General features: G+C 34.9%; 1 protein-coding gene across 3 annotated transcripts in view; it reads left to right on the top strand.

The window, feature by feature from the left end:
- The first annotated feature begins 4,006 nt into the window (after positions 1–4,006).
- The window catches only part of LOC118280777 (mucin-5AC), a 116,759-nt gene continuing 94,437 nt past the window's right edge, over positions 4,007–26,328 (top strand). For 2 of the 3 annotated variants that reach the window (XM_050699505.1, XM_050699503.1), the window contains exon 1: positions 4,007–4,328. In XM_050699505.1, the coding sequence (XP_050555462.1) occupies positions 4,220–4,328 (109 nt within the window). In that variant the 5' untranslated portion in view covers positions 4,007–4,219. The remainder of the gene's footprint in view (positions 4,329–26,328) is intronic. The other variant, XM_050699506.1, reaches the window with a different exon arrangement.

Here is a 26,328-nt window from a genome sequence, read left to right as displayed (position 1 = left end):
CTGTGTTTGTATTACGCAAATATTAGACGTTGAAGAGTCATGCGTGTCTCGCTGCCCTCAATTTACATTTACGAGACTTTAAGTAGGGTAGATGATATTTGATAATTTGTTTAATGATTCTGAAGACTGGATTTGTTGATTGGAATCCGAGATTACCTTTTATTAACACATTTGAGAACTGTTTTGAATGTTATCAACGTTTTGCGTCTATCTAACTTATTTGTGTTACTTTTACCGAAAAAGCTTCATGCTGGCATTATGCTTCAAAACTATTGCGACTTATACAGCATTGCGTATAGCCTCATTTAGCTTAGCAGGAATAATATTTTGGGACGCCATAGTGACTTACATAGCATTATGCGTCTAGCTTAGCAGGTATAACATTCTGTATTACATGTAGGTACAATATTCTGTATAACATTCTTCAACAACAAGTATGTTTGTCCTGATAGGAATTGATGGACAAGTGAAATTATTTTAAGCACAGTATTTATTTTAGAGGATAAAACTTAAAATAAAACACGTTTAGTAAATTGAATTTAATCATTTATATAAGTTACCCATACTTAGATACTTGAGATTTAAAACACCATACCCCAGTCTCTACATTACCGAAGTGGTCATCAATCTCATAGACGTTTTCCGGTCAGTAGCCTGCGCACGCGCAGTACATCTAGAACGACGCAGGAACCGAACCAGGAACTGCGGCCGGACGGAAACCGAACAAATACAGGTGTTCATAGACTTAGATAAACTAAGAAAGCTACAATATTATGTAGGTATAGTGTAGATTGGGAAGGGGGGTAATTGGGCGTCCTGTACAAGCAAACGTTGTTTCACGTCAGTTTTCTGTGAGGCCGTGGTATCACTCCGGTCGAGCCGGCCCATTCGTGCCGAAGCATGACTCTCCCACACTTGGTATGAATTATAAGGGATCTGTAATCAGTAATGTCATGTCCTCGGTGAATGTTTTTACATTTATTCCAATTAAACCATTAATAGGTACTTTTGAAATGTTAACAAATAAGTAATAAATACTAGTCTGTCAGTCTGTCAGTCAGTGAAGCTGATAGATTAGCCGATAGCTGATAGAGCATATGACATAACTTGATTGATTTCTTGATTTGTCGAATTTTTCAAGGAGACCTAGTCCTTTCTACACTGTGTTACATTTCAATATACATATAGTGCACCTATGTATACATATACATATATGCTCGTGATCACACGTTCGATACACCTTGTAAAGTTCATTCACTTTAACTTTTTATTTTATTTATAACTCTAGTTGCAGTCTGTACTTGACGATTTCAGTATCCGTATTGTCTTAAAAAAATAATAATATGACGTCTTCCGTCTTGGTTAGGTTGCATATTTTTCTACAACAAAAAAACTACAGATTCACGATATATTAAAGAAGGCCCAAATTAAAAGTACCCTTAACCAACAAAAGTACGCATGAAAATACTGATGACTGTTGATGAAGTGAAAGAGGTATGTCGGTAAGATTCGTAGCAATTAGCGTTCTAATTCGAATTGACTCTGCCTAACCCCATGGGAGATAGGCGTGAGGATATGTATGTATGTAATAAATAAAAATACTGAGATACCTTTTAAAAGTTCGGCAACGCATCTGTGATTCTGGGGTTGCGGAAAAAGACTATAGGACTGTGGGCTTTTTACCTCACTTAAACCACCTAGAGTCCCCACTCTATGCACCCGCGGCCCCAAAGGTCCGCTTGCAGTTGACGCAGAAAGCCTCCCCTAACTGATATAGGGTTTGCTATAGCTTGGTAGGCAGGGTGAAGATCACAGTAGTAATTTTTCCAAGTTTTCAGTTAACCTGTTCTTTTTTTATCGCTTTCAGTTTTCTAATCTCGGTTGAATATTATTGTTTTATTAATAGAGGAAAACTTGAAGTCATACTCGTAATGCACTTTTCATAAAGATATATAAAATGTACATTGTCATATTTATGAAGCTGTCGGTCTGTTGTAAATTTCACTATGACATACGTAAGGTGATAGCTTAGAAAATATATTTTTCTTATATGTATATCTTATTTGCTTTACCTACATTAAGATTTCGCCTAGTGAATGCATTTGCTAACATTCAACAGGTCGCAAGAGCAACTGCCGATCAAGTGTTCTCGGGTTCGATTCCCGGGTCCGGTGCTCAGTATATGGCGATACTCTCTATTACACGGGAGTAGTAATGTGCATAGTGGGTGTAACACAGTGGCATTACGTGTCATGATGTGCACCTCTGCCTACCCCTTCGGGGATTAAAGGCGTGACGATATGATGATGATGATGATGATAGTAATGTGCATCTCTGCCTACCTCTTCAGGGATAAAAGGCGTGACGATACGATAATCAGATACAGAACGATAATTTGAAGATCACACAACTTGTAGAACTTATGACATGAATAATATAACTGGTATATTGTCAATAAACCTTAGTTTACTTTCTAGAAACAAATCACCTGTATCTGTAATAGTATTAACAAAAAAGAAACAGAATCTAAGACCTTGTAGTCACCTTACATACTTACACACTATTATACACACAAGGTGACTCAATTAGGGATTCAAACCCGGAACCTGTGGTGCGGAAAGCTGGTGTTGTGTCCATTTGGGTGATATGAGCGCGCCACGTCCGCGAGCCACGACCGCGTTTGAAAGTGAATTGGGTTCGGCCCCAGTGGTTGATAACATTTCTCTGTTAGTGTAATTTCTAGGAAACTTTTTTATTTGTAACGCAATGGAAATCCTTGTTGACTTCCTAATGAGGGGAGGGGGTTGCTCCCAAGGCTCGGAACCGGTTTAAAAAATACCGGTTAATACCGGTTTATGTCAATTTTCCTCCCTGAACAGTGCGCGGCGTTTCTTTGATGTGCGTCCGTATTAACCGGTTTTTATTGATCTAAACCGTTTAATCCGAAAAAACCTTTATGAAAATACTGTTCCAAATAGCGGTTTGAAAATTTAACCGGTATCCGAGCCTTGGTTGCTCCACTGCCTGTCTGCTTGCCTATGACCTTGCTCCGGTTTACCCTTGCGGATTCACCACACCAAGAATTTATTTATTTTTAGCCGTGGTCGTCCCACTGATAGGCAAAGGCCTTTACCATCCTTCCACTTTTCTCTTTTTAAGGTTATTTAGACACCACTAACAAAAGGTGAAGGAAAACATCGTGAGGAATTTTTGATTATAAGTTTGAAATTGCCAACTCGTATTGAGCAAGCGTGGTGATTACTGCTCAAAACTTCTCCGTGTGAGAGCCTTTGGTCAGAGAGGTTTAGAGATGATGTAAATTAGCTTTACTCTAATTGAATAAGGGGCTAAAAGAAAGTACAAATTTTCATTCTATTTCATTCCATTACTGTTATAGAGAGAGGTAACATAGGATATGTGACATTATCTACTTATAGTCAGTACAGTGGTAATGAGTGTATATGTGATGTGTGTGTGTATGTTGAGTGACCCACTTGACTCAATAACACCTTGAGAGGTTTGTTTTTTGTTGAGGGGGAAATTATCCAGTTATTTTTCCAGTTTAGAGTGAGGCAAGAGGGAGAGTCAGACTTTTACTGTCTAAAACCCACCCTATTCCTACTCCTGCTCTTCAATCTGGAGCCTCGTTAACCCACTAGGTAGTTTGCAGCTCCAGGCATGGTGACTGGCAATCCTAATGAGGGTGAGGTTTGTAACTTATGCTATGATTAGTATTTTCGTTTGCATATTCACGATATCAACGACTTTTTAAATTAACGATATTGGTTTTCTCCTTTGATCCTTCAAATAGTAAATGTATTCTCTATTTGAAGGATCCGTATCTAAAATAATCACATACATATTATATTTTACTTTTAACGACATTTTTTTTACTTTTTAAACAATTCAAACGAAAGCCTTTATAAAGGGCATTGCCAAATGTTTAGTACCACTGCATCGCTCAAAGCGAGAAGTGAACAGAGAAGAAACTGGCGGTAGCGGTGCGTACGCGCAGCCCCGTCAGTCTAGCGCCGTCAGCGCCACCTTACGGACCCTCCGACAACTCCGCACTTTCACATCACAACGGTACAGCGACCGCGCAGAACATGGCGTTCTGATTACGAAAAAAAAATATTGTAGTGTAAAAAAAAAATATAGTGAAGTGAAAAAATTTTTCCGAACGATTTTTTTTATCGATGAATTCCATAGTGCTGTGAAAATGCTACAGCCGAGGTTATATTGTGACGGAAACAGCCGCAGGATGCCTTTCAGGAGTTCAGTCGTGTTCGCCGCGTTATTATTAAGCTCGACACTAGTTACATGTCAAGGTAAGCCTTTTTTTTAAGTTCATAATGTCATACAGCCTTTCGATCACGACTCTACGTGGTTTTTGTTATAGGCTTTTAATACCGTGTTGCGTAAAATAGACAAGAAAAAGTTGTTTGGTAGATATAATGTAGGTCATTCTTTTTTTAACGAATTTCCCGGACGTATTAACACTAAAATTAATTACCTATCGTTTATAATAGAGAAACAAACATTATAAAAGAAATGAAACTAAAATTTATTACAAAATAAAGGTGAAAATCGGCGAAAATGTTAAATAAAATGTTATCAAAAGCCCTCAGTACAAAAGACATCGACGCGCTCGCGATGTTACTAACCATTTCAAATCAGTCTAACTTAGAGCTTTTTGTAAGGTTCTAGAACGTATATCCTGATACCTATTAACTTAAATGACAAAAGGTCACCATCGTTACTTCAAGTGGTAATATTATAATGATCTAAGAATCTAAATGTCAGTATATTTAGCGAAGAACGAATGAATCAAAACATGTTTTGCGATGTAAAATTAGAAATTACATGATTTTGTATTTAGTTATAAAGATAGGATAACATCACGCCTGTTATTCTTGAGGGGAGTAGATAAAGAAGTAAGAGTTTATTGCTCTGTAGGTCAGGAGAACACAAGTTAAGAAATCGAAAGTTCTTATTATTTTGAAAATAGATAAGTTGGTAATATTTTTTTTTTGACCAGGGCATTGAATCCAAGCCTTGTCGCTCACTAGTAGTTGTTTTATCCTATCCATCTTTTGGATAATTCATATTTTTGACCGACAGACAGACATTTTCATATTATATTTGCCATGACATTCAAAAATGCCTTCCTGGTCTATTTGAAATAAATAATTTTGACTTTGACTTTTGAAAGGTCAATTTCACTATCACAAATTAACTTTCGTCTTCTTAATAGAATGTTTACTTTAAAGAAGCGAAGAAGTAAAGCATTCTAATTAAAATAAGATTCTATTTATTCAAGGTTGCATATAAATCCAACTTAGATACAACAAGTTCGTAACTTATGTACAAGACTACAAGGTTTCCGTGACATATATTTATAGCTTGATGACTTGAATTTATTGGTTTACTGATATTTTGTTTTATCTCATCATTTTTATTAGTTAAAAGTAAGAATATTTGACCTCGTAAACAAACATTGTATACGGTAGTGAGAGTAGAATAGAAAAGGCACCCTATGGGTTAGACATAATCCGGAGCTGCGGACAAAGTAACAGGTTACCGGGGCTCCGGCACAAAGCAGGAATAGGAACGGGGTGATTTTAGTCAGTAAGAGTCTGACACTCCCTCTCGCCTCGCCCAAGGCGGAAAAAGACAGTGGATAATTTTCCCCCCTTTAAAAAAATGTATTAGACATAAGCTTTGAACTAATTTGTCAATAATCATACATACATTTGCAGTGTCATGGTCTTGTCTGTTGTTTTCTATTCTCTCACTAATGCTTTGACTTTGCCATTTGGCTCATAGCAAGTCTTGCCAAGAATGTAGTTCCATTATAAGTAGGTATGTGAAGGGCAGATGGCAATTCATTCGTCATTAAATGTCATTGGTTTGATTTCTGATTCAGATATACTAAGCTTTAAGGAATTTAATAACATAACTTTCAGTAAACTACGTTTATAAAAACTGATTTTAACCTCGTCTTTTTGAAGTCGGTTACTTTTCTGAAAACCGCATCAAAATCGGTTCGGCCAATCGTGAGATAAACGCGCACAAACGTACAGAGGTTCGTATTTATGTAATACAGGTCAAACAGAGGACCTCCTTCTTTTTTGAAGTCGGTTAAAAAGCCTTTGATTACTGAAGTTTTAATAGTAAAGCCATCATAAAATCAAATGTCTTTCTATATTTACTTATAACTTAACTGACAAAAATTTACGTATTCTGTAGTAATTTCTGAAGGTACATAGGTCTTTCAGAAACTAACACAGATGGTTTTAATATTATGCAGAATTTTAGAAAAAGATATTTCATATTAAGATTATGTTAATTCAATACTATAATTTAATGTCTTAATGAAACCATGTCAAGATTATTGCTCAAAAGATTCGTACGTTAAGTTGGTTTTAAGTTAACTAACTTAAACTTACATAAGTGTTACGATTAATATTTTGTAACACTAACTTATTAATGCCAAGGTTTCGAGATAACTTGAGATGTTGGATGTTATACTTACGATTTCAAGTGAAAGGTGATGTATTAATAATGTAATTAGCTAAGAACTGCTGAAAAAAACGTGAGTTTGATTGCAAATCGTATGAAATCTAGAAATAGGTATCTAATTCTTAGTGTATTTCCATTCTGTATGGTATTAGCCAAGAGCCTATTGCCAAAACTATTATTATATACATATATATTAAGAAGAGCGTATTCATTTTACCGGAGCTACGGACTACCTAGCGCGTTTACCGGGCTCCGGCTCGAAAAGCAGGAGTGGTTTTTAGTCAGTAAGAGTCTGACACTCCCTCTCGGCTCACCCAAGGCGAGAGAAGTCATTGGATGATTTTCTCCCCTTAGAAAAATTCTTCTTAAAAGGCCGGCAACGCACTGTGATTCCACTGGTGTTGCGGGTGTCCATGGGCAGCGCTGTTCACTTGCCATCAGGGGACCCATCTGCTCGTTTGCCCTCCATAAAAAAGAGAGATCCTATGAGACATAGAATTTCTATCTTTAAAGGGATTCTTTCATTTTATTTTGCATTTATTTCTGTGTAAAGTAGATAAGTAGTCAGTGAAAAAATTATAACTACATAATTTATCAGTATGTTTTCATGTCAATTCAAGTATCTTTCAATATATGTGAAGATGTATATATTATCTACGTCTATTAACATTTATTTCGCAAATATAATATTCACAATGTCGTAAAATCGCATCTACTAAACAGATTGGCTAACAGAGATGAATTATTAAGTATGCATTCAAAATCTGTGTGTGGGTAGGTAGGTATATGTTTTATCTGTATAAATTAAGACATCAAAAATTATTTTGTTGTGTACTGAATTTACAAAATATGTTTTGTTAAAATACTAATACCGTGAGATACCTAAAATAATACTATAGAGAGATGTACCATATTTTTTTAATTTAATTTATTAATATATCACTGTTCGAATAAATGCTCGACTAGTTTCAACTTGCGCGGGAGCTTATAATTTTGAGTTTGGTGCAATACGTCACACATGTGAGTACGCCGTCTATACTAAATAATACAATATGTAGATCAAATTAATATGTTTTTTTGATTGGTAGAAACCAGCTAACACGAATTAATGTGTATTAAAGTCTGTCTGTATAGCGGCATTACGTGCCGTAATGTGCACCTCTGCCTACCCCTTCGGGGATAAAAGGCGTGACGTTTTTTTTTATGTAATACAATAAATAGTTATAACATTGCGGTATGCAAATGACGCAATGTGTAGGCAGGTGTCAGTTATTGAGTGTAACTTGTATTTAAAATTTAAATTATTCAATCAAATTCCTTAGGTTTTCTTAGACTTTAGTTAGGCTTTGGACATAGATAGCCTAGATTAGAACTAGTTTATTTGCAATTCTTTGCTGAGATTATAAGTCATAATAGCTGCAAATTGGTGTTTGAGTATTAAAGTAATATCACTCCTACAACTTTTTGCTGCAAAGAATATAGGATATATTTGACTATTGTGTAAAGATATGGGTTTGATTCTTACCTTGATTAAATTATTGTTGTCTTTTTGATTTTGATTATCATCACAGTAAGGTGACTGAATAGATTGTAGGAGTTCGATTACCATATCAGGTTAACTATTCAAAGTTAAAGTCTATTATTTCAATTAATCCTTAATTAGACAGTTTTGAAACGTCAAATTGAATTGTCCGTCAGTCTGTCCGTCTATGAAGCTAGGTATCATTGAGTTTATCAAATGTCCTTAGTTTAAAGGAGTTTGAAATTAATTATCAGCTCACACACGTAACTGTTTGACGAAAAACTCGACTAGTTTCAAGCCATGCTAGAGGCTCATATTCATGAGTTTGAAATTAAAGTAAGCAAACTCTTATATGTATACAGCTTTATCACGCTTGTCGAACTTAAGAGAAGATAGACTAACAGACTTTTCAAAAATCTTATATTAGACATTATATACATATACTTTACACCCAAGATAACATCATTAGCTAGTACATAACACGCCTAAGTATATAACTACATATACATATATATATAATAATTCTATAGTGTGGTAATGTGCATTGCATAAGACCTGTGGGCGAGCGGTCGGGTACCTAAATGTCATAGGGGACTGCCATTTTTATAACCTGACCGGCGTTAGGCAATCGTCGGTGTACTATGTTATCTATAAATGTGTTAATTGAAATTTGTTTGTTTGTTTGTGTGAGATAATTTACCTTATTTTCACATACTTTCACTTTAAATCTTAAGGTTGACTGGTAGCAATGTAAAAGGTTATCGGGGCTCCGGCTCAAAGCAGGAGAAGGGACGGGGTGGTTTTTAGTCAGCTAGAGTCTGACAGTCCTTTCCGCCTCACCCAAGGCGGGAGAAGTCATTGGATGATATTTCCCCCTCAAAAAAATAAAAAAAGGTTGACTGGTAGAGAATGCTATATGGTATTAAGTTCGCCTTATGTACCACTATTTCATTGTAAATAAATAGAAAATACGTAAAAATAAATAACCTGTGGATGTGAAGATGTATTTTATATTTGATTTGTAGTTGGTTGTCGATTATTTGTGTATATATGGGAGGTTGTAAGTGTGTTTATATGGAATTTGAAACTGTGTTTTATGGAGTTTGGAATAGTCTGGAAATGTACAAATAAGGTGCCTGATGTTCCTTAGTAGGTTCACTCTCAATTATATTGGAACTAATAATTTACAAATAACTGGTCTGCTGTAATTTATTAATGTATATCTTTAAAAAAAAAGTAAAAATGTTAAAATACGGTAATTTTCCGCTGTCTCGAAACAGTTGAATGTCAAAAATTCAAGTTTTGAACATCTTCTGACATTTTGTGATTCACGGCATAGATTAAAAAACTGCTGTATATTTATATGTATGTATGTATGTTGCTAGCTAAAAATAATTTGAATAAACATATTGTAGGAAAGTTGAAATTAGCGAAATGTTGTTTTTTTTTAAACGGTCGCTCTGGTATTTTTAGTGTACATATAATATGTATTTACATATTAATGTTTTTTTTTTAAATCTATTTACGCATATACTTACTGTTTTTTTTTGTTGAAATATTAGGTTGTACTAGAATTTTCTTTTTAATTGCGAAATATTATAAGTAGTTTACATATGTGTTATTTACAGGGTACCTAAATCTGCCCATTAAATACTAAGTTATTAGATACATCATCAAAAGGTTACATTAAGTTTATGTTAAGTTAAATTCAAGTAAGGTTAATCGAGGTCAAATTATATGGTCATCTGGCTGAACTGCGTTTATGTACAAACTTAGGATTGTATGTATATGTCCGGTGTTAGCCAATAGGCTGGCTATGTATTACTTAGGAGGCTAAAAGTGAAATGTTGTATGATCATCTCTGCTTACACCACTCATCCTATAAGAGCCTATAATTGATATAATTGACCAAATGCCTCTTCTAACACGGAGAAGGTTTGAGCATTAACCACCACGCTTGCTCAATGTGGGTTGGCTACTTCAAACCTATAATCAGAAATTATAAGCCCAGGTTTCCTTACAATGTTTTCCTTCACCGTTTGTCAGTGCTGTCTAAATAATCTTAGAAAGTACATATAACTCGGAAAAAGTCTCATTGGTACTTGACGCTGGTAGGTTTCGAAATTGCGATCACATATATGAAGATTTGGATATTGGATGATTCCCCCCAATATATATGTAAGAATCGGGTGTCTTAGACCTCTGGGTCAGGACGACTCAACCTTAGTCGCTATTGGTAGAAAGAGACCTAGTTTTAAGAGAAGAGATTAGATAGTAATAATATAATTAAAATAATAACACCTCATACAGTTACACCCAACTTGAATGATTGATCATTATCATTAAATAGCATTTTAGTAGAAAGTGCAATTATTCAATTATTTAATCACTAAATGATATATACTCACGACTTCTCTTAGAAGGTACTTGCAGAGATGATACTTAGCACTTTAATTAAAATAATTGTGATGTAACCAGTTAATGGAGCTGTGATTTTTTTTTATGGAATAAGCCGGTAAACGAGCAGACGGATCACCTGATGGTAAGCAATCGCCGCGGCCCATGGACACTTGAAACACCAGAGGCATTACAAGTGCGTTGCTGGCGTTTTGGGGGTTAGGAATTTAAGGGTCGAGACGGCCCGTGCCCAAGCATGGCTCTCCCACATTTTCTACACTAACATAGGTATAATTTTATCATTTTAATAGTTATCAATATTTCTTGAAATTCCTATTAGATCGCGAAAACCAAAATTGTCATACAACATCGCAGGCAGAAGCTATGTTTGTCAGTTATGCCAGTTTAATTAGCAGTCATTGGTATTGATTGAAAAGGTTCAACTACTATGTCAGATCGTGTACCATAGACACGATGGATAAGAAAAAAAAGTGAAATTCGTTGTCTATTACGTCAGGAAGTTCGCGTTTTATCATCTGTGGGCATTAGTGTATATTTGCTATGTGTATGTATGTTTATTATATAAAACTAAGTACGCATGCATGCTCAAAAACGGATGTATCATATTTTTCGAAAGTTATGTCTGCCTATGTTTAGGTACGGTAATTTTGAGGTATTTTTGCGTGTGTAAATAATTGTTTTGTATTTGCGAAGATAATTTCGAAAGAGGGAGGAGATAGAAATTGCGTTTTTTTAAGTAAAATGTCATTTGTACGGTTTATGAACAGAGGTTGGAAAAACGTAAAAAAATTTGAGTCTGAGATTCAATTCCTGACTAAAACAAGGTTATAATTATGATATTTCTAATATAAACAAAATGTTTTATATAAATAAGTACCGTAAAACATGGCAACTTTACCATATTTTGGAACAAAAATCGAAATATATTTTTAACCATAAGACGCATAGAAACCAAAACTATATATTTAAAATTGTAGTCTATCTGGCTCACTTTACTGTAATCGTCATTATATACAAACGCTTACTTTAGCCGTAGTAAAGAAAAAACAACATGGGTAAAGATACCAAATTTTTGGCAACTTTACCTACGCGCCGTATTCATCGTGTATTGCATATTAAAGAGTTGTTGAGGTACAGAGGGCTTCATCTAGGACCTCTTCGTATTATAATGCAAACAATATGAGGAAATCTATAAAGATAACGGCTACACAGACAGTCGGGAAAGTTGCCACGGGTTTCATCGTAATTTACATACAAATAATTTGTTACGCTCGGGGTTGTCAAAAAATTAGAATTTTTTTATGTCATATATATTTAAAAAAAAAATTATAAACTTTAAACCTAAAGTAAAAAAAACATAAATATCTGACATAAATATTGTTCCCTTTTAAACTAAATTAAGTTCTAAAATTTTAAGTATTTATGTTTAAAATTGTAAAAAAAGGCTACAAAATAATGTTTAATCTTTTGACTCTTTAATTTTTTGACTTCACTATCTCCATAGCTAATTTTAACATTACTTTCGTATACTTTTTATATTGTCTAGCTCCGAGTTTTCTGCGGTTTTGTTTCATGTGAGCCATTTTGGCTCTAAAACAAAAGGTATTATTAAATACATTATAACTTATCATCCAGGATATTCACTATTATGCTGGGAAATTTAGGTATTCGAAAATGGTTACATACACACAAACAAGGAAAAAAACATTTATTGACAACCCTAACTGTAGGTAAAGTTGCCACAAAGCAGGCCGTGGCAACTTTACCTAACCTGTGTCAACATTACCGAAGCGATTATTTATCAATAAATTAAAGAAAAAGCAATTGCTGACATTACAACAGTAATCCCAACTATATTATACATACAAGATCAAAATTTCACTCACCTGTGACAAATAATTTAGGCTCCGTGAGCACAATTTAGGAACTACTAACTTTTAGCACATTTTCACGCACTACACTGTAACGGCCATTACTGGCATAATAGCAGTCTTACGTCTACGCAAAATATAGTAAATATTTCCTTTTAAAGTCTAAAAAATACTACTATTACAAAACAGAATTCTAGTGGGTAGATTTTTAGATAAATGAGTTTATACCGAATACCTATAGTATGGTAAAGTTGCCAAGGGTCTGGTAAAGTTGCCATAGTTTACCTACGTCATTCATTTTCGAGGACTGAAATGTCATCAGATTTATAATCCAATTTTCGTCGTTAACTTTCAAATATTTGCTACCTAAAGCGATCTAGAAATGGAACACAATCCACTACACCAATATAATACAGAAATAAATAAATAAATAACATTAAAATAACCTTTATAATATATCTAAGTGAAGGTACTACAATAACCAATTTACTTCAATGTCCCCGAAAACAAAAATAGAATAAAATATACCTACCTCCCCCTACCTCCTACTCCGGAAATCGGAAATGCGTGTTTTCATGTTTTTGACACGGAAATGTATTTAGTTATTTATTTATTTATAAAAAGTCACGATAACCAATTATAGAAAATTTACTACAAAGTTTAACATTGACTGGTTTTTGATTGTAGGCGGTTCAATTAAAATATTTTATAAGTATAAGAAATCAGACTAAACATTAACAGTCCGTGATAACTCAATTATGGTCTGTATGTCATACATAAAGTAAGGACTTGGCGGATTGGAGATTGCAGTTTAAAAGGTTCAGGTTTATCACAGAGCTCTGCTTTCCGATCTCTATCAAATGTGTAGTCCCTTACGACGGGGATCAATAACCAATCTTAATCTTTAGTTTAAGGCGAGAGGGAGTGTCAGACTCTTACTGACTAAAAACTACCCCGTTTCTACTGTTACTCTTCGAGCCGGAGCCTCGGTAACCCGTCTTTCGCAGCTCCGGGTCGGGCATAAGCCCTACTGGGCCCTATCTGTGTTAGTCTGATGTGTGTGTGATGAGGCTCTTTCTGTACTCTCGGGTCTGATTCTGGTTGGGCGGCGAGCTACCGTTGCTCGCCGTCCGTGATTAATTCTACTCTACCTTCGCCACCCACGAAGTAACAACCATACGACCTTCAAAGCCATATAATCATCATTTAAAATTATTATTATAAACACATAAACACAAGTACTAAACGCACCTAAATACCTAAGATGATAAACTAAGATTTCGTCAAAGCAAACAGTTAAAATATTCACTAAATTCCAGCTAAAGGACCTAATCAAGTTTTTGCGATGAAACCAAAGTTTGATGGTAACTATTTAATTCGTTCCAGGTATTTAGGTAATCTAAAGATGGTACCTATATAGCTTTATGACCGCAAGATATACGCACTTGTGTTAAAATGTGGAACGTTGGCTTAGAAATGTGATATTTTGTGCGGTTACACTTGTAGCGATGCGTTTTGTAAGTTATTAAATATTTGCAGGAGACTGCTTAAAACATGTTAAGCCCTTTATTAGGGCTTTTAAGCTTCAGTCACGTAAAATGCTGAGAGTCAGGTCGGGTTAAGCCTTAGTGTTGAGCCCAAAACTAATTATAAGAGGTCTAGGAGAAAAAGAAAAGTAACAATTTATATTTGTTATGTATTAATATTTGTCACTCTAGTATCCAATCCTACCCGGAGCTAAGGACTACCTAGCGGGTTACCGGGGCTCCGGCACTAAGAGCAGGAGTAGGATCGGGGTGGTTTTTACTTTTTAGTCAGTTTGAGTCTGATACTCTCACCTCACCCAAGGTGGCTGAAGTAATTGAATGATTTTCTCCCTCAAAAACAGTGTCCAATTCCTGATTAGGATTTTGAAGTCGGTCAAAATACTATTCGGTTTTGATATTGATTACTTCAAAAGGTCTATATTCGTTGCTTTATCCAAATGTATTAGCTGTCAATATGAGTCTAGTTTCATTTTAAAGTCATATCAAATTCGCAAAATTTTTAGCCAACACAAAACAATCTAGTCATAACCCACTTAAAAACCGCTTAAATTAAAATCGAAATTTAAAAATCCGCGAGCAATATTAACGACATTATCATAATCGGTTTAGCCAATCATTTCTTTTTTCGCTCGCACTGTTGCCCCACCTTATGCAGTGAAACCTGTACTTATGTGGGTCAACGGACTGGGCGAGCCGTAGTGATGCGCGGATGTCGATATATCGATAAATGGACATGTTGAATGGTATGTGAGAGTTTTTTATCGAACGTCGTAGCCCTTGATTTCTCTAAAACGGTATAGGATATGTGGTTGTGAGCTGTGACCTGATTTTTATGTTTTGATGTGGTTGGTTAGGCTAGATTTTTTTGTCTGTTTGTTTGTTTGTTGTTGTTTTTTAATGGACTATGTAGAGATAAGGGAATTTAGTAACATGTAGTGAACAATGGAATACCTAGATTACCTTGATCGGAAAACAAACTTATGCATAGGTGTCTTACAAGCTTAACCAGTGCGTAAAAACGAATTAATGAATTAACCAAAACTAAACCAAAAACAGCATGGAAACATTACAAAACGTAACTTCCGTAAATCCATAAATTGCGTAACATAACAAATAATAATTAGACCAAGAATTTAATAACAAAAATGAGAATTACAAAATCCAATTCTCTTTTAATACAATGCAAAAAAAGTGTAAAATAATAATCGTGTATCACGATTTAATAATATCGTAATAATCGATATTATTATACCGTTTTCACTTCCTTATTATTTCGGAATTCAATAAACATTTTGTTTGAAAATGAACTTTAGTTTCGACGGAAGAAAGTTGAAATTACGTATGTATTGAGTTTATTTGGCTATCTGTGCTAATATTGAGATGAAAGTTTTTGCTAATGATTTTAGCATCTTAATATGATTTGAACATAGTCCAATTTTAAGTGTAGAATATATCTATGAATAAATTTTGTTGTAGTGACCCAATTTTAAACTTAAGTATGTTTTGATACGAGTAATTTTTCTTTAATTTCTAGGCATTATCATAGGCAAGTTACAAAAAAGGAGGCTTCCCCCGTCTACAAAAAAGGAGGTTATCTTGCCTATAAGGGTAGGTACTAAAAAAGCTTTACCAATAATTTATCTTAAGTCTTTATGTGATATGATAGTAAGGGTGATACCTTTTTCTTAAGAGGCTAAATCATCGAATGACTTGGGCGAGGCGAGAGAGTGTCAGACTCTTACTGACTAAAAACCATCCCGTTCCTTCTCCTGCTTTGAGCCGGAGCCTCGCTAACCCGTTATGTTGTCCAGTCATAATTTCAATTTACGTGATATCGACATTCCTAGCAACTAACGAAGTAATAAACTACCAAATAATTATGTTTTAGTAAATTACATAGTATATAATCGTCTTTATATTAATGTAGGTACATTTAAACCTCCAAATATGTAGAAATCCTGTCACTATGAGTCTTTTAGACAAAGGTCAGACTATACTAGGGCCATCTTGACATTCTACCAAATAGAGGCCAACCAAGGCCACTTAGGCTAGGCTAGGCTAGACTGGACAGTTTTGAAGCTGTAATTTCATGTAATAAAATAATATCATGACTGTTTGGATATTATTAAGTATTGGCCCGATGATCTGATAAAGGTTGTTAAGAGTTGCTAAATGCAGTACCCTTAGTATGAGTTTTAAGTCCCAAGTGATAACACAACCAGTAACTTGTATAGTTAAACAATTTGATCAATGAGACAGATTTTTTTTCCTGCGACAATTTAAAGATTAGCAATCTGTTTCAAGAAACAATATTTTTATTTTTTTTTTTAATTTTAAAAAAACGTTGCCCCACATTAGGATTTTCTCCTGTGTCGTGGGTGCGTTTACAAACATTCAGATACACATATACATGACACCCAGACCCGAAACAACAGTTTGTGGATCACACAAAGAATTGCTCAGTGCGGACATCGAATCGAAATCGGTTGTCCAGCCACCGTGCCAACCGTGCAATCATTTGTGGAGGATGTGCTGTAGATGTCATGTAACTGATGTATGATTACACTCTTTTTCATCTTATAAAAATAAAACTTATAAAATACTAACTTCTTCTAGCAGCTTCGTGGGATAAAAAGTATCCTAAGTCAGCTCAGACTCTGTCTGTATACCAAATTTCATCTAAATCTGTTCAGTAGTTGCAGCGGACAAGTGTCCAAATATCCAAACAAACAAACTTTCATATTTATAATATTAGTGTGATGTGTGTGTGATGAAAACAATGAGTATAGCAGTAACTTGTAAAGTTAAACTCTTTGGTCAATGAGACAGAATAACTTAAAACTTTTACTAATGGTTAATGAGGATTTTTGACCCATGTTCCAACAATGTCCATGAAAAACAAATATTAGTTTGATCCAAATAAAAGCCTACGGATATTAGCTCCGTCTGTTTGTCTGTCCGTCTGTGTATACAAGTGAGATTAGTAAGTTAACATACTTACTTAGAAAGAGTGGAGAAATTTTAATATTTTTACTCGATCGCTCCAAAAGGAGGTTATGTTTTTACGACTGGTTTTTAAAATGACTAGGTTTAGATTTTTTTATAGATCCAGTTTTAGAAATTTGTATTATAATTTAAGACAAATTAAATTCAGTAGTAGCATGGAGTCTGGAATTGTGCCCAGTATATGTTAATAGGCTCATCCCCTATTACATGGGTACACAACACAAACGGTGAAAAAGTTAATGTACATTGCATTACATGCCTTAATGTGCACCTCTGCCTACCTCATAGAATAGAAGGCATGACGTTGCATATAAAACTTAACAACTTCCTCACTAGACAAAAAATTACAACGGAAATCAAACATTACCTTATCAAGATATCGAACGCCGAACCAATCGTTCATATACCCAATGACACAGTCACCGAGTACGAGTGACACACTTTGACTAAATTTAATTACTTTACACGTTTAATTGGTGTCATTAAAAACTAATTAACTTTTACTTCCTTCCTATTGGTTAGAAAATTTTATGTCGTTAAAAGGTTACTCACATTTGGGTGAGTAGGTTAATTTTATCTTAAGATATGCCTCGTTGGCCGAGTGGTTGCAAGTGTGACTGCCGAGCAAGGTCTCGGGTCCGATTCCTTTGCCAGGCAAAGTATTACTGGGCTTTTTCTCAGTAGTAGCATTGAGTCTGGAATTGTGTCCAGCATATGGCAATAGGCTGACCTCCTATTACATGGGACTTATAACACAAATGGTCAAAAGTTGGTATACATTGTATAGCGGCGTTACATATTAAAGTGTTTGTTTCTTGACGGAATCGAACCTGCAGCACGTTAACTACGTTCCTAATAATACCATGGAATTTGACATTAAGGTCTTATATTAATTATTACTTCATATTACGGAGACCTCACTTACATTAAATTTCTGAAAAAAAAACAAATCCAAATATCTCAGTTTTAAGCACGAACCGGGAATTGAACCTTTAACTTAAAATACTATAAGGAAGAAGATGACCACACTAGTAAAGTTATTCAATGTTTAAACCATTGCTTTCACAATCTCCAATGAAAGGTCAAACTAAGATGTGTGCGTGTGAATGTTTGTCAATGTGTGCGTAGATGCGTACGCGCAGCTAATAAACCAATGTTATCGACTTTCTAATTTTTCGGTCATGTATAGTTAGTATAGGCGTCTTATTTGAATATTTCTTGGCACACCTGTCTGTTTTGGTCTTTTGACAAGTGTATTAATTTGTCTGTGTGATGCGTAGGAGTTGAATTTTTGACGATTATATCTTTTATTTTTGTGTTTTGAAAGGATTTTTGAGTTATTGTTGATAATGAGTGTTGTAAGACATAGCTCTCACGTTGATAGAGTGGTCACTAGCAGTTGTCAAACCTTGTAGTCTCGGGTTCGATTCCTCGGTCAACCAAATATTATCGACTCTTGAACTGTACCCGGTTTATAGCCTTCTATTACCTACCATGATATTTATAATACAACTTCGAATGAAATTTTAAATGCACCTTTCTTCCTTGTACATATACCTTAACATAAAGTCTTACAAACAACCTCACGCCTGTCTCCTACGATGATGCTACGATTTTATATACCTCTTTCGCTTCATCAACAGTCTTTTCATAAAGTCTTATGTCATATAATATCTTCCTCCTATAACATTTATACCTCAGTAGTTGTATTCTAATGACCAGGATGTACTATATCACTATCTCTTTCCCACGGTATTAGCAAATACTCTTACGTATGACTTCAAAGTGTGCTGACCCCAAATGGTATTTCATATACCTAGGTATTTGTTTTAAACTTTCTTCTTAAATATGGTTTTACATATTAAGGAAAATTCCCCAACAACCCTTAAATTCCTAAACCCCAATAGGTGCAATCCCCAATTCCCCAACAACCCTTAAATTCCTAAACCCCAATAGCATGTATGTAAAAAAAGATATGTTTGTGGTGTCTGCCTTTGTTTATAGGAGTAAGGGTGCTTTTTCTCCAGATATATAATAGCTAGGCTGTGAAACTATGTGACCGTTTTCACTGATACTAAGCTTTGTAGCTGTGCGAGGAAGATGCATAGCTCGAGTATGCGATGTATCGATAGTGGGGAAGTCATCCATAGCACGCATCTTTCCATATAAAAACATAGCTTAGTCCGTTTCCACCACCAAATTATTGGTGGAAGCCAAACGCATCCACAGCAGTGTAGCATGGAATTTGTCTAGAAAGTATAAGTGGGATATTCAATTTACAAGAAAGAAAAATCACATCGAACACGATCCAGCAGTTTCCGAGAAATTCACCAAATACACAATTTAAGGTCTATTATTCAGAACACCGTTTCCTTATAAAATTTATCAAAAATACCTGAATTCAATACGTAAGTGTTGATTTAGCAATCACATCTATCTTCAATCTATTGAGTAAAGGGTATCAATTAAAGTCGTCTCTGATTGGTCAATTTGTATAAAAGTGAAAGTATGATATAGGTACAGAGTATAATATCAACATACTCAAATAAAAGGCAATACAATCCATTTAGAACTCTATACCAAAGGTGATAAAGTTGCAAGTTAACTTTTTGATTTATTCGGCGAGATGATGTCAAAAAGACATACTGAAATTTTATCGATTTTGGACTCTAATGACATAGGTGTAAAGTTGAAAATGTTTATTAGAGATCTTATATGAAAAACATATCTTATTATTTAAATGGAGAGTCAATACTATTGTTTGGAGTGATAATAAACTGCAATGTCTTGTTGGTTGTGCAGCTGCGGTGTCTGGTTCTATTTCTGGGTTAGACAAAAAGTGCTTGAGTCATATTATCTGGTATGAAGTGAAACTATTATTTGACAGAAGTTTAAATACTTTTAATAATCTAGTCTAGCTAGACTAATGAATAAAATTGTGGTGTCTATTTGTAATATCACATTTTTTTAAAAATTTACAGTCTGTTGGTCTGTGGTCCGGATAATCTCGGAAATGGCTGGACCGATTTTGACGGACTTTTATTGGCTTTGACTGACTTTTATTTTTGAAAATAAAGTCACAACGTGCGTATTCCGCGTGAGTGAAGCCATGGGCATCAGCTTGTTGTACATATTATAAGCCTTATCTAATAACGTTCAGATAAGCCAGTCGGAAACGACCTCTATCCATTGGTCCCTACGACCTTAATTAGGTAATTCAAGGTCATATGTTTGAACTGCATACATAATAGATAATAATAAAGGCAGGGGCCATAGAATTCCATAGCCACCCACACCTATAACCCTTTCACCTACATAATTTCTTTTTACCATATCTCACAATAGTCCTGCATCAACCGAGGATTGTCCTTTGGTGTACTTCCATAGTGCATACAGGGATAATCGCCGGCTGATGTCCCATTACATTTAGAATAAGATTGATTAACAGGCCTCTGCGAGTTGCTCCGCCTCTCGTACGCCTCCCAAAGGTCCTGTGTTAGGAAAATAACAAACATTATAATACATACACAGTAAGTTTACATTATTAAGAATCAGCGATTTCTACCTTTTATAATAAACCTCAACGACATTCACATAACGTCTATTTTCACATAAATACCTTATCTCAGTAATGTTCCTTTACATAATAAGATTAAAATTGGTTCTCAAATAACTTGACAAGTATCGAATTATGGCATACAAAGTAAGCTATGTATGTTTGTGATGTAATCATACAAACAATGGATGATATATGTATGATAGATGATATAATATTAATCTTATAGGACTTGTGAAAGGTATGGAAAGGTCAATGCACTTAAATAAGACAAAAGTCAAAACTAGGCTGAGAACTGCTACTGGGACAGCAGGAGTGGCTTTTAGTCGGTGGTCCGTAAGAGTCAGATACTCTCTCTATCCTCATCTCAAGAGGGAAAAGTCACATTATGGTTGATCTTCCACTCTCAAAAATAAAAAAAGATTTCCTAATGGAATTGACTACTCTGGTGTTGCGGATGTCCATGGGTGACGCTAAATACTTACCATCAGGTGATCCGTCTGCTCGTTTGCCATCCTGCTCGTATTTCAAATCAGAAAATATCTCAACTGAATGAAAAATCGATCTCTAAATCTCTTGTCCATAAACGCATTTGATTTTAAACACAAAGTTATTTATCTACGGTAGTAAAACAAAACATTTCCACTTTGTTCTTAAAGGTTAAATATAAATACCAGAAAAACAAATTAATCTAAGTGCCTCTTAAAACAGGGACACATTTTAATGTCAATCAATTTTCTAATGCCGAAGTAGTAATCGACAAACCTTGTGCGACCAATAATTGAATTAAAATACCAGTGGCACATACCTTTCTGTCGCGAACAACTTCCTACACAACAACCAATTGAACTATATAAAAACCTTCAAACGACCTTCACAGATGAAATTGGTCATATCAATTAAAACAACAACTCATACAAATTGGATTTTTTCATCAAGGAATGCATTTCCTGATCGCCTTGTCGAAATGGATCACCAAAATCGATAATCGGAATTTTTGCCATTTTTAGCGTGGCGCCACTGTCGATAATTGCTACCCGAAATGTAAGAATAATGTTCTGCGAAATTAGTTCCGTGTTTCGCCGCACGCGGGTTTAAATTTGTTTCTTTTTTAAGTGAAGTAAAAACAATCTCACATGTGAAGGGGATCAGGCTATCTTTTTTGCAACCTTCGCGATTGTAAGTCATAGCATTTAATTGGCTAAGTCTGGGAAAAAATCTAGATTTATTGTGTCATGCAATATTTCACATGTTAGTTTTAATTGAAGTTGTTTCTTTGTAATGTCGTTTATTTGATTTTGAGTTTGGTGTAATTATACTTTTGAAATTGTGTTTAGTAAGAAATGGATAAATGTGAGATTATGAATCTAGAATCTAGATCAATTTAAAGGTTACTTAATTACTTATTCGAACACAGTTTTATAGTAACTTTTTTGTTATTAAGTCTTATATTACGTAATCTTTTGTGCACAGGGATTAACAAAGCTTGATTGCTTACCAAACTCCTTTAATCCGCTGTTGGGGTTAGGCAGAAGTGCACATATAAATTATAAATCATATTGAAAATGAGTTTACTTCAGTACCTTTTTATTAACGTTATCATAAATTAGTATAATAATCATTTTATGTCGTTTTCTGGTTACATTAGCATATTTATAGAAAGTAACAGCATTTTATAAAACTGTATTTTGTATCGATTTCCTTGTAAAACAGCCTTGAAACTGAACTAGGAAATATTTTACGTACATACATATATTTTGGGCAATAATTCGCATAAATTGACGCATTGATTCGTAAATACTTTCGATTTTTAATACCTGATATCTATTTTTTGTCATACAAGGATATTGTAGTAGATTAAATGATTGGGAGTTGATTACCTCGTGGTTGCAAGTCTTGGTGTTAAACAGGAAGACAGTATTCGATTCTGAGTTTAAGTTACTACATATTTGGTTATTATGGATGAGAGGTTTTTTTAGAGAGGGCTGTGTAGGGCAAAGAGTAATTAGGTTCTTCAGTCTTTTTTTAGAATTCTCGTTTATAGCACAGCTATTGAGAATCGTATCTAGTTTCTGTTAAAACTCATATTTATTATTTAAAGCATACTCAGAGCTGCGGCCTACTTAGCGGATTACCGGGGCTCCGGTTTGGAAAGCAGGAGTAGGATAGAGTGGTTTTTAGTTAGTAAGAGTCTGAGTCTCGCCTCGCCTAAGTCGGCAGAAGGCATTGGATGATTTTCCCCTAAAAAAAAACATAACAGAACTGTTATGCTTTAGATTAGATTTTCTTTTAACAGTTCACATAAACTGACAAAAGAAATTCTTGCGAAAATTGCTAAGTGTAAGAAAAAGTATTTATACGCATTATCATCGTATGTATAAAATAAAACAATTAAAATAATAAATATTTACTTAACAGTAAAAAGCGTAACTAACTAACTAACGTAGTTACCAAACTGTGTAATGTTTATTCAAATATTTACTTAAGTCAATAAGCATAATTGTTATTTAAGCAACATTTGTATGTATGTATTATGTGTTTAGTTACTTTTCCTTTTTTACACATAACGCATGCTATTTAACTATTAATAGTTACTTCCGTCTCTGCTTGGCTCCTAATGGTAGTAGCGTAATGTTTTAGCCTTCCTTGATAAATGGATTATCGAACACAAAAAATATTATTCAATTCGGATCAGTAGTTCTGGAGATTTGTGCGTCCAAACAAAGAAATTCTTCAGCTTTGTAATATATTGCCAGTTCTCTAACAACCTTTAACTTCATAACCCCCAAAAGGCCGGCAACTCACTTGTGACTCTAGAGTTGCGGGGGTCCATGCGCTGGCACTGATGGCTTACCATCAGGTGACCCGTATGCTCGATTGCCTCCTATTATACAAAAAAAAAAAAACTACAAAACCAGTGCAACAACTGCTCGTAAATAACAAGGCGAATAGTAAAATTACTATTACCTACATTGGTTAATTGGCAACTTAATTACTTAGCACACAACTTAGAAAAAATTGAGACTGACACTTAAGGTCATATACTTAGCAATGGCACACACGACCAGTATAAATTGGCCGTCGAATGTGTAGAGAGTTTGTACAAAGCGAGATCAAGATAAACTGGTTGTTTATATATCCAATATAAGCTGACCGTCCAATATGTGGAAAGTTTATACAAAGCGAGACCAAGATATACTGGATTTTTATTAGATTATCCAATACTAGCTACTTCCGCGCGGTTTCACCCGCTCTGCTCGGTTCCTATTGATCGTAGCGTAATGATTTATAGCCTATAACCTTCCTGGATAAATGCGCTATCCAACACAAAAAGAATTATTCAAATTGGACCCGTAGTTCCTGAGATTAGCGCGTTCAAACAAACAAACAATCAAACAAACAAACTCTTCAGCTTTATAATATTATATAAGTATAGAAGTATAGATAAGCTGACCGTCAAATGTGTGTGTGATGTATAAAAAGCGAGACCAAGATAAATTGGTTGTGTACCGTATATGTCTATGTGTATCCATATGTCCATTACAGAGTGTAACTCTATATTATATGTGTCAAAGTAATTAAGTCATTTGAAGTTATAATTATTATGAATTAATTAGGTTAGTGTAAATTAGTGTTTTGTGTTGCGAAAGTGAGATTTTAGGTTTTATTTTAGAGTAGATAAGGTTAATTTTAGCGTGATACCATTATTGAAGGCCCCCTGACAGTTTACTGTTGGACTATAAGTCTCATTTACATAAGAGTTCTAAGTGTGGGAGAGCCATGCTTCGGCACGAATGGGCCGGCTAGACCGGAGTGATACCACGGCTTCACAGAAAACAGTCAGTAAGGTGAGCTATTGCCTATTGCCGTTGCATGAGCCTATTGCCGTTGCATGAGCCTATTGCCTATTGCCGTTGCACATTTCCACACTCCGTGCTACTACTGAGAAAAAATCCGAAAAAAAAACAGCAATACTTTGCGTGACGCGGGAATCGAACCCAAGACCCTAGAGTCCCGCTTGCGACTATTCAGCCAACGCGGCAGTCGCAAAAACCACAAATAAAAATATTCCATTTCATTTCTTTAAATTGCTTTTCATTTAAAATGATCTTGGCAATTGTACCGTGACTCGCCGAAAATAAATGAAATAATATTCAAATTGTACTCTAATAACAATTTTGTTATTAAATTTAATTGGTGTCGTTGCATGTCATTGGTCGCTACGGTCACTGGTTCGATTCCCACGCTGGGCAGACTTGGTAGACTAGTCTATACGCCCGGTTGCACTCGTGTTAATGCACGGTATGCGTTTCTGAAAGATGATATTTGTCTGCGTATTGAGTTTAGACTAGTTTTTGTTAGATCTAGTTTTGGGATTGGCTAATTTGACTGTCTTATTGGTTAAGTGGTCGTTAGAGCAAGAGGAAACTGGTTCTATTCCCGGGTTGAAGAAAGTATTAAAATCCGCAAAGATTTTGGAATGGTCGAAAACTAATTTTATTTTTTGACATTAGGAAAAAGTATTGAATTTGATTTATTGGAAAGTACTCAATTCACACCATAACGACTCCTCTGCCTACCCTCTAAGCAGGAGTAGGAACGGGTTAGTTTTTAGTCCGCAAGAGTCTGACACTCCCTCTCGCCTCGACCAAGGCGAGAGAAGTCATTGGATGACTTTCCCTTACACCCTTTTAAAAAAACCCTTAAAAAAAATAAAAGGATGTTACACTTTCCTCATATATCATATGTAGGCAAAACGTAACAGTTTTTCAAAACAAATAAATGGCAAATGTACTACCAAAAGCTATAAAATCAGGCCACTACGTGTAATGACCGTATCGTGACTCAGAGCTTACCCAATTCTTATGTTTGTTTCAAATCGTTCCAGTTTAACTTATACTTAAACTTAAGTAGTAAGTAAATGTTTTTGTTTTACTTAGATGAGATATATATCTATATATTGTACTAGTAGTTTGCCCCGGTTTCGCTTGTGTACTGTACTTACTTCGATTTTGATTCTCACAAAATTGTATCAATAACCCGTATGACAGTCTATTGTAGTATAACCAACGAAACAATGTAACCAAGAATTGTATTGTGAATCTGATTGAAAAAAAGAGTAACCTATGGAGTTTCTTGCTCGTTCTTCTCCATAGGAATCTACACTTTGGAACGAGCAAATAGCTTCACTGACAGACCGACAGACATTTTTAATATTATTATAACTATTTGCTTTGACGTTCAAAAGTACCTTCCTTATTTGAAATAAATAATTTTGACTTTGACTTTCAATTGCTGGACGTTGAGCTGGCGTGTTTTAGATCACAGTTTAAAAGGTTCAGGCTTATTTGATTTAGTATAAACACAGGGTATGAGCTGACTTGGGCGATACAATACTTTTTATCGCCACTGGCAGAAGCTAATACAAACATAATAAACATCAGCCTATCACCAAGAGAAAACCAACCATAACATTACGAGATAAAACAGCATTTTGAACATTAACATTTTATCTTAGAAATGTGCGAATAAGGAACTTTAAGCTATCAAAGTATTGAGAACGAATGACTAGTGGTTGGTGAAAGTGGATTCTTGCAACCTACTGTTGTGACTAGAGAAATGGCCCTACGCGAATATCTTTAGATAAAACCTGTAGCTTTAATAGTTTTGTTTATTGCTATCCGTTATTTTTATTATGTAAAATGACTTGACTGCACGGTTGGTGCGGTGGCTGGGCAACGTGTAGCGTGTAGCACAACGATTCTCGCACGGAACAATTCTTTGTGTGATCCACAAATTGTTGTTTCCCTCTCCCCGATTCCGCAATAACCTTTAAATTCCTACACCCTAAAAAGCCAGTAACGTACTTGTAACGTCTCTGGTGTT

Source organism: Spodoptera frugiperda, chromosome 16 (assembly GCF_023101765.2).
Source record: "Spodoptera frugiperda isolate SF20-4 chromosome 16, AGI-APGP_CSIRO_Sfru_2.0, whole genome shotgun sequence".
NCBI lineage: Eukaryota > Metazoa > Arthropoda > Insecta > Lepidoptera > Noctuidae > Spodoptera > Spodoptera frugiperda.
Note: the sequence above shows the minus strand (reverse complement) of the source record. Positions and strands in the feature narration are given on the sequence as shown.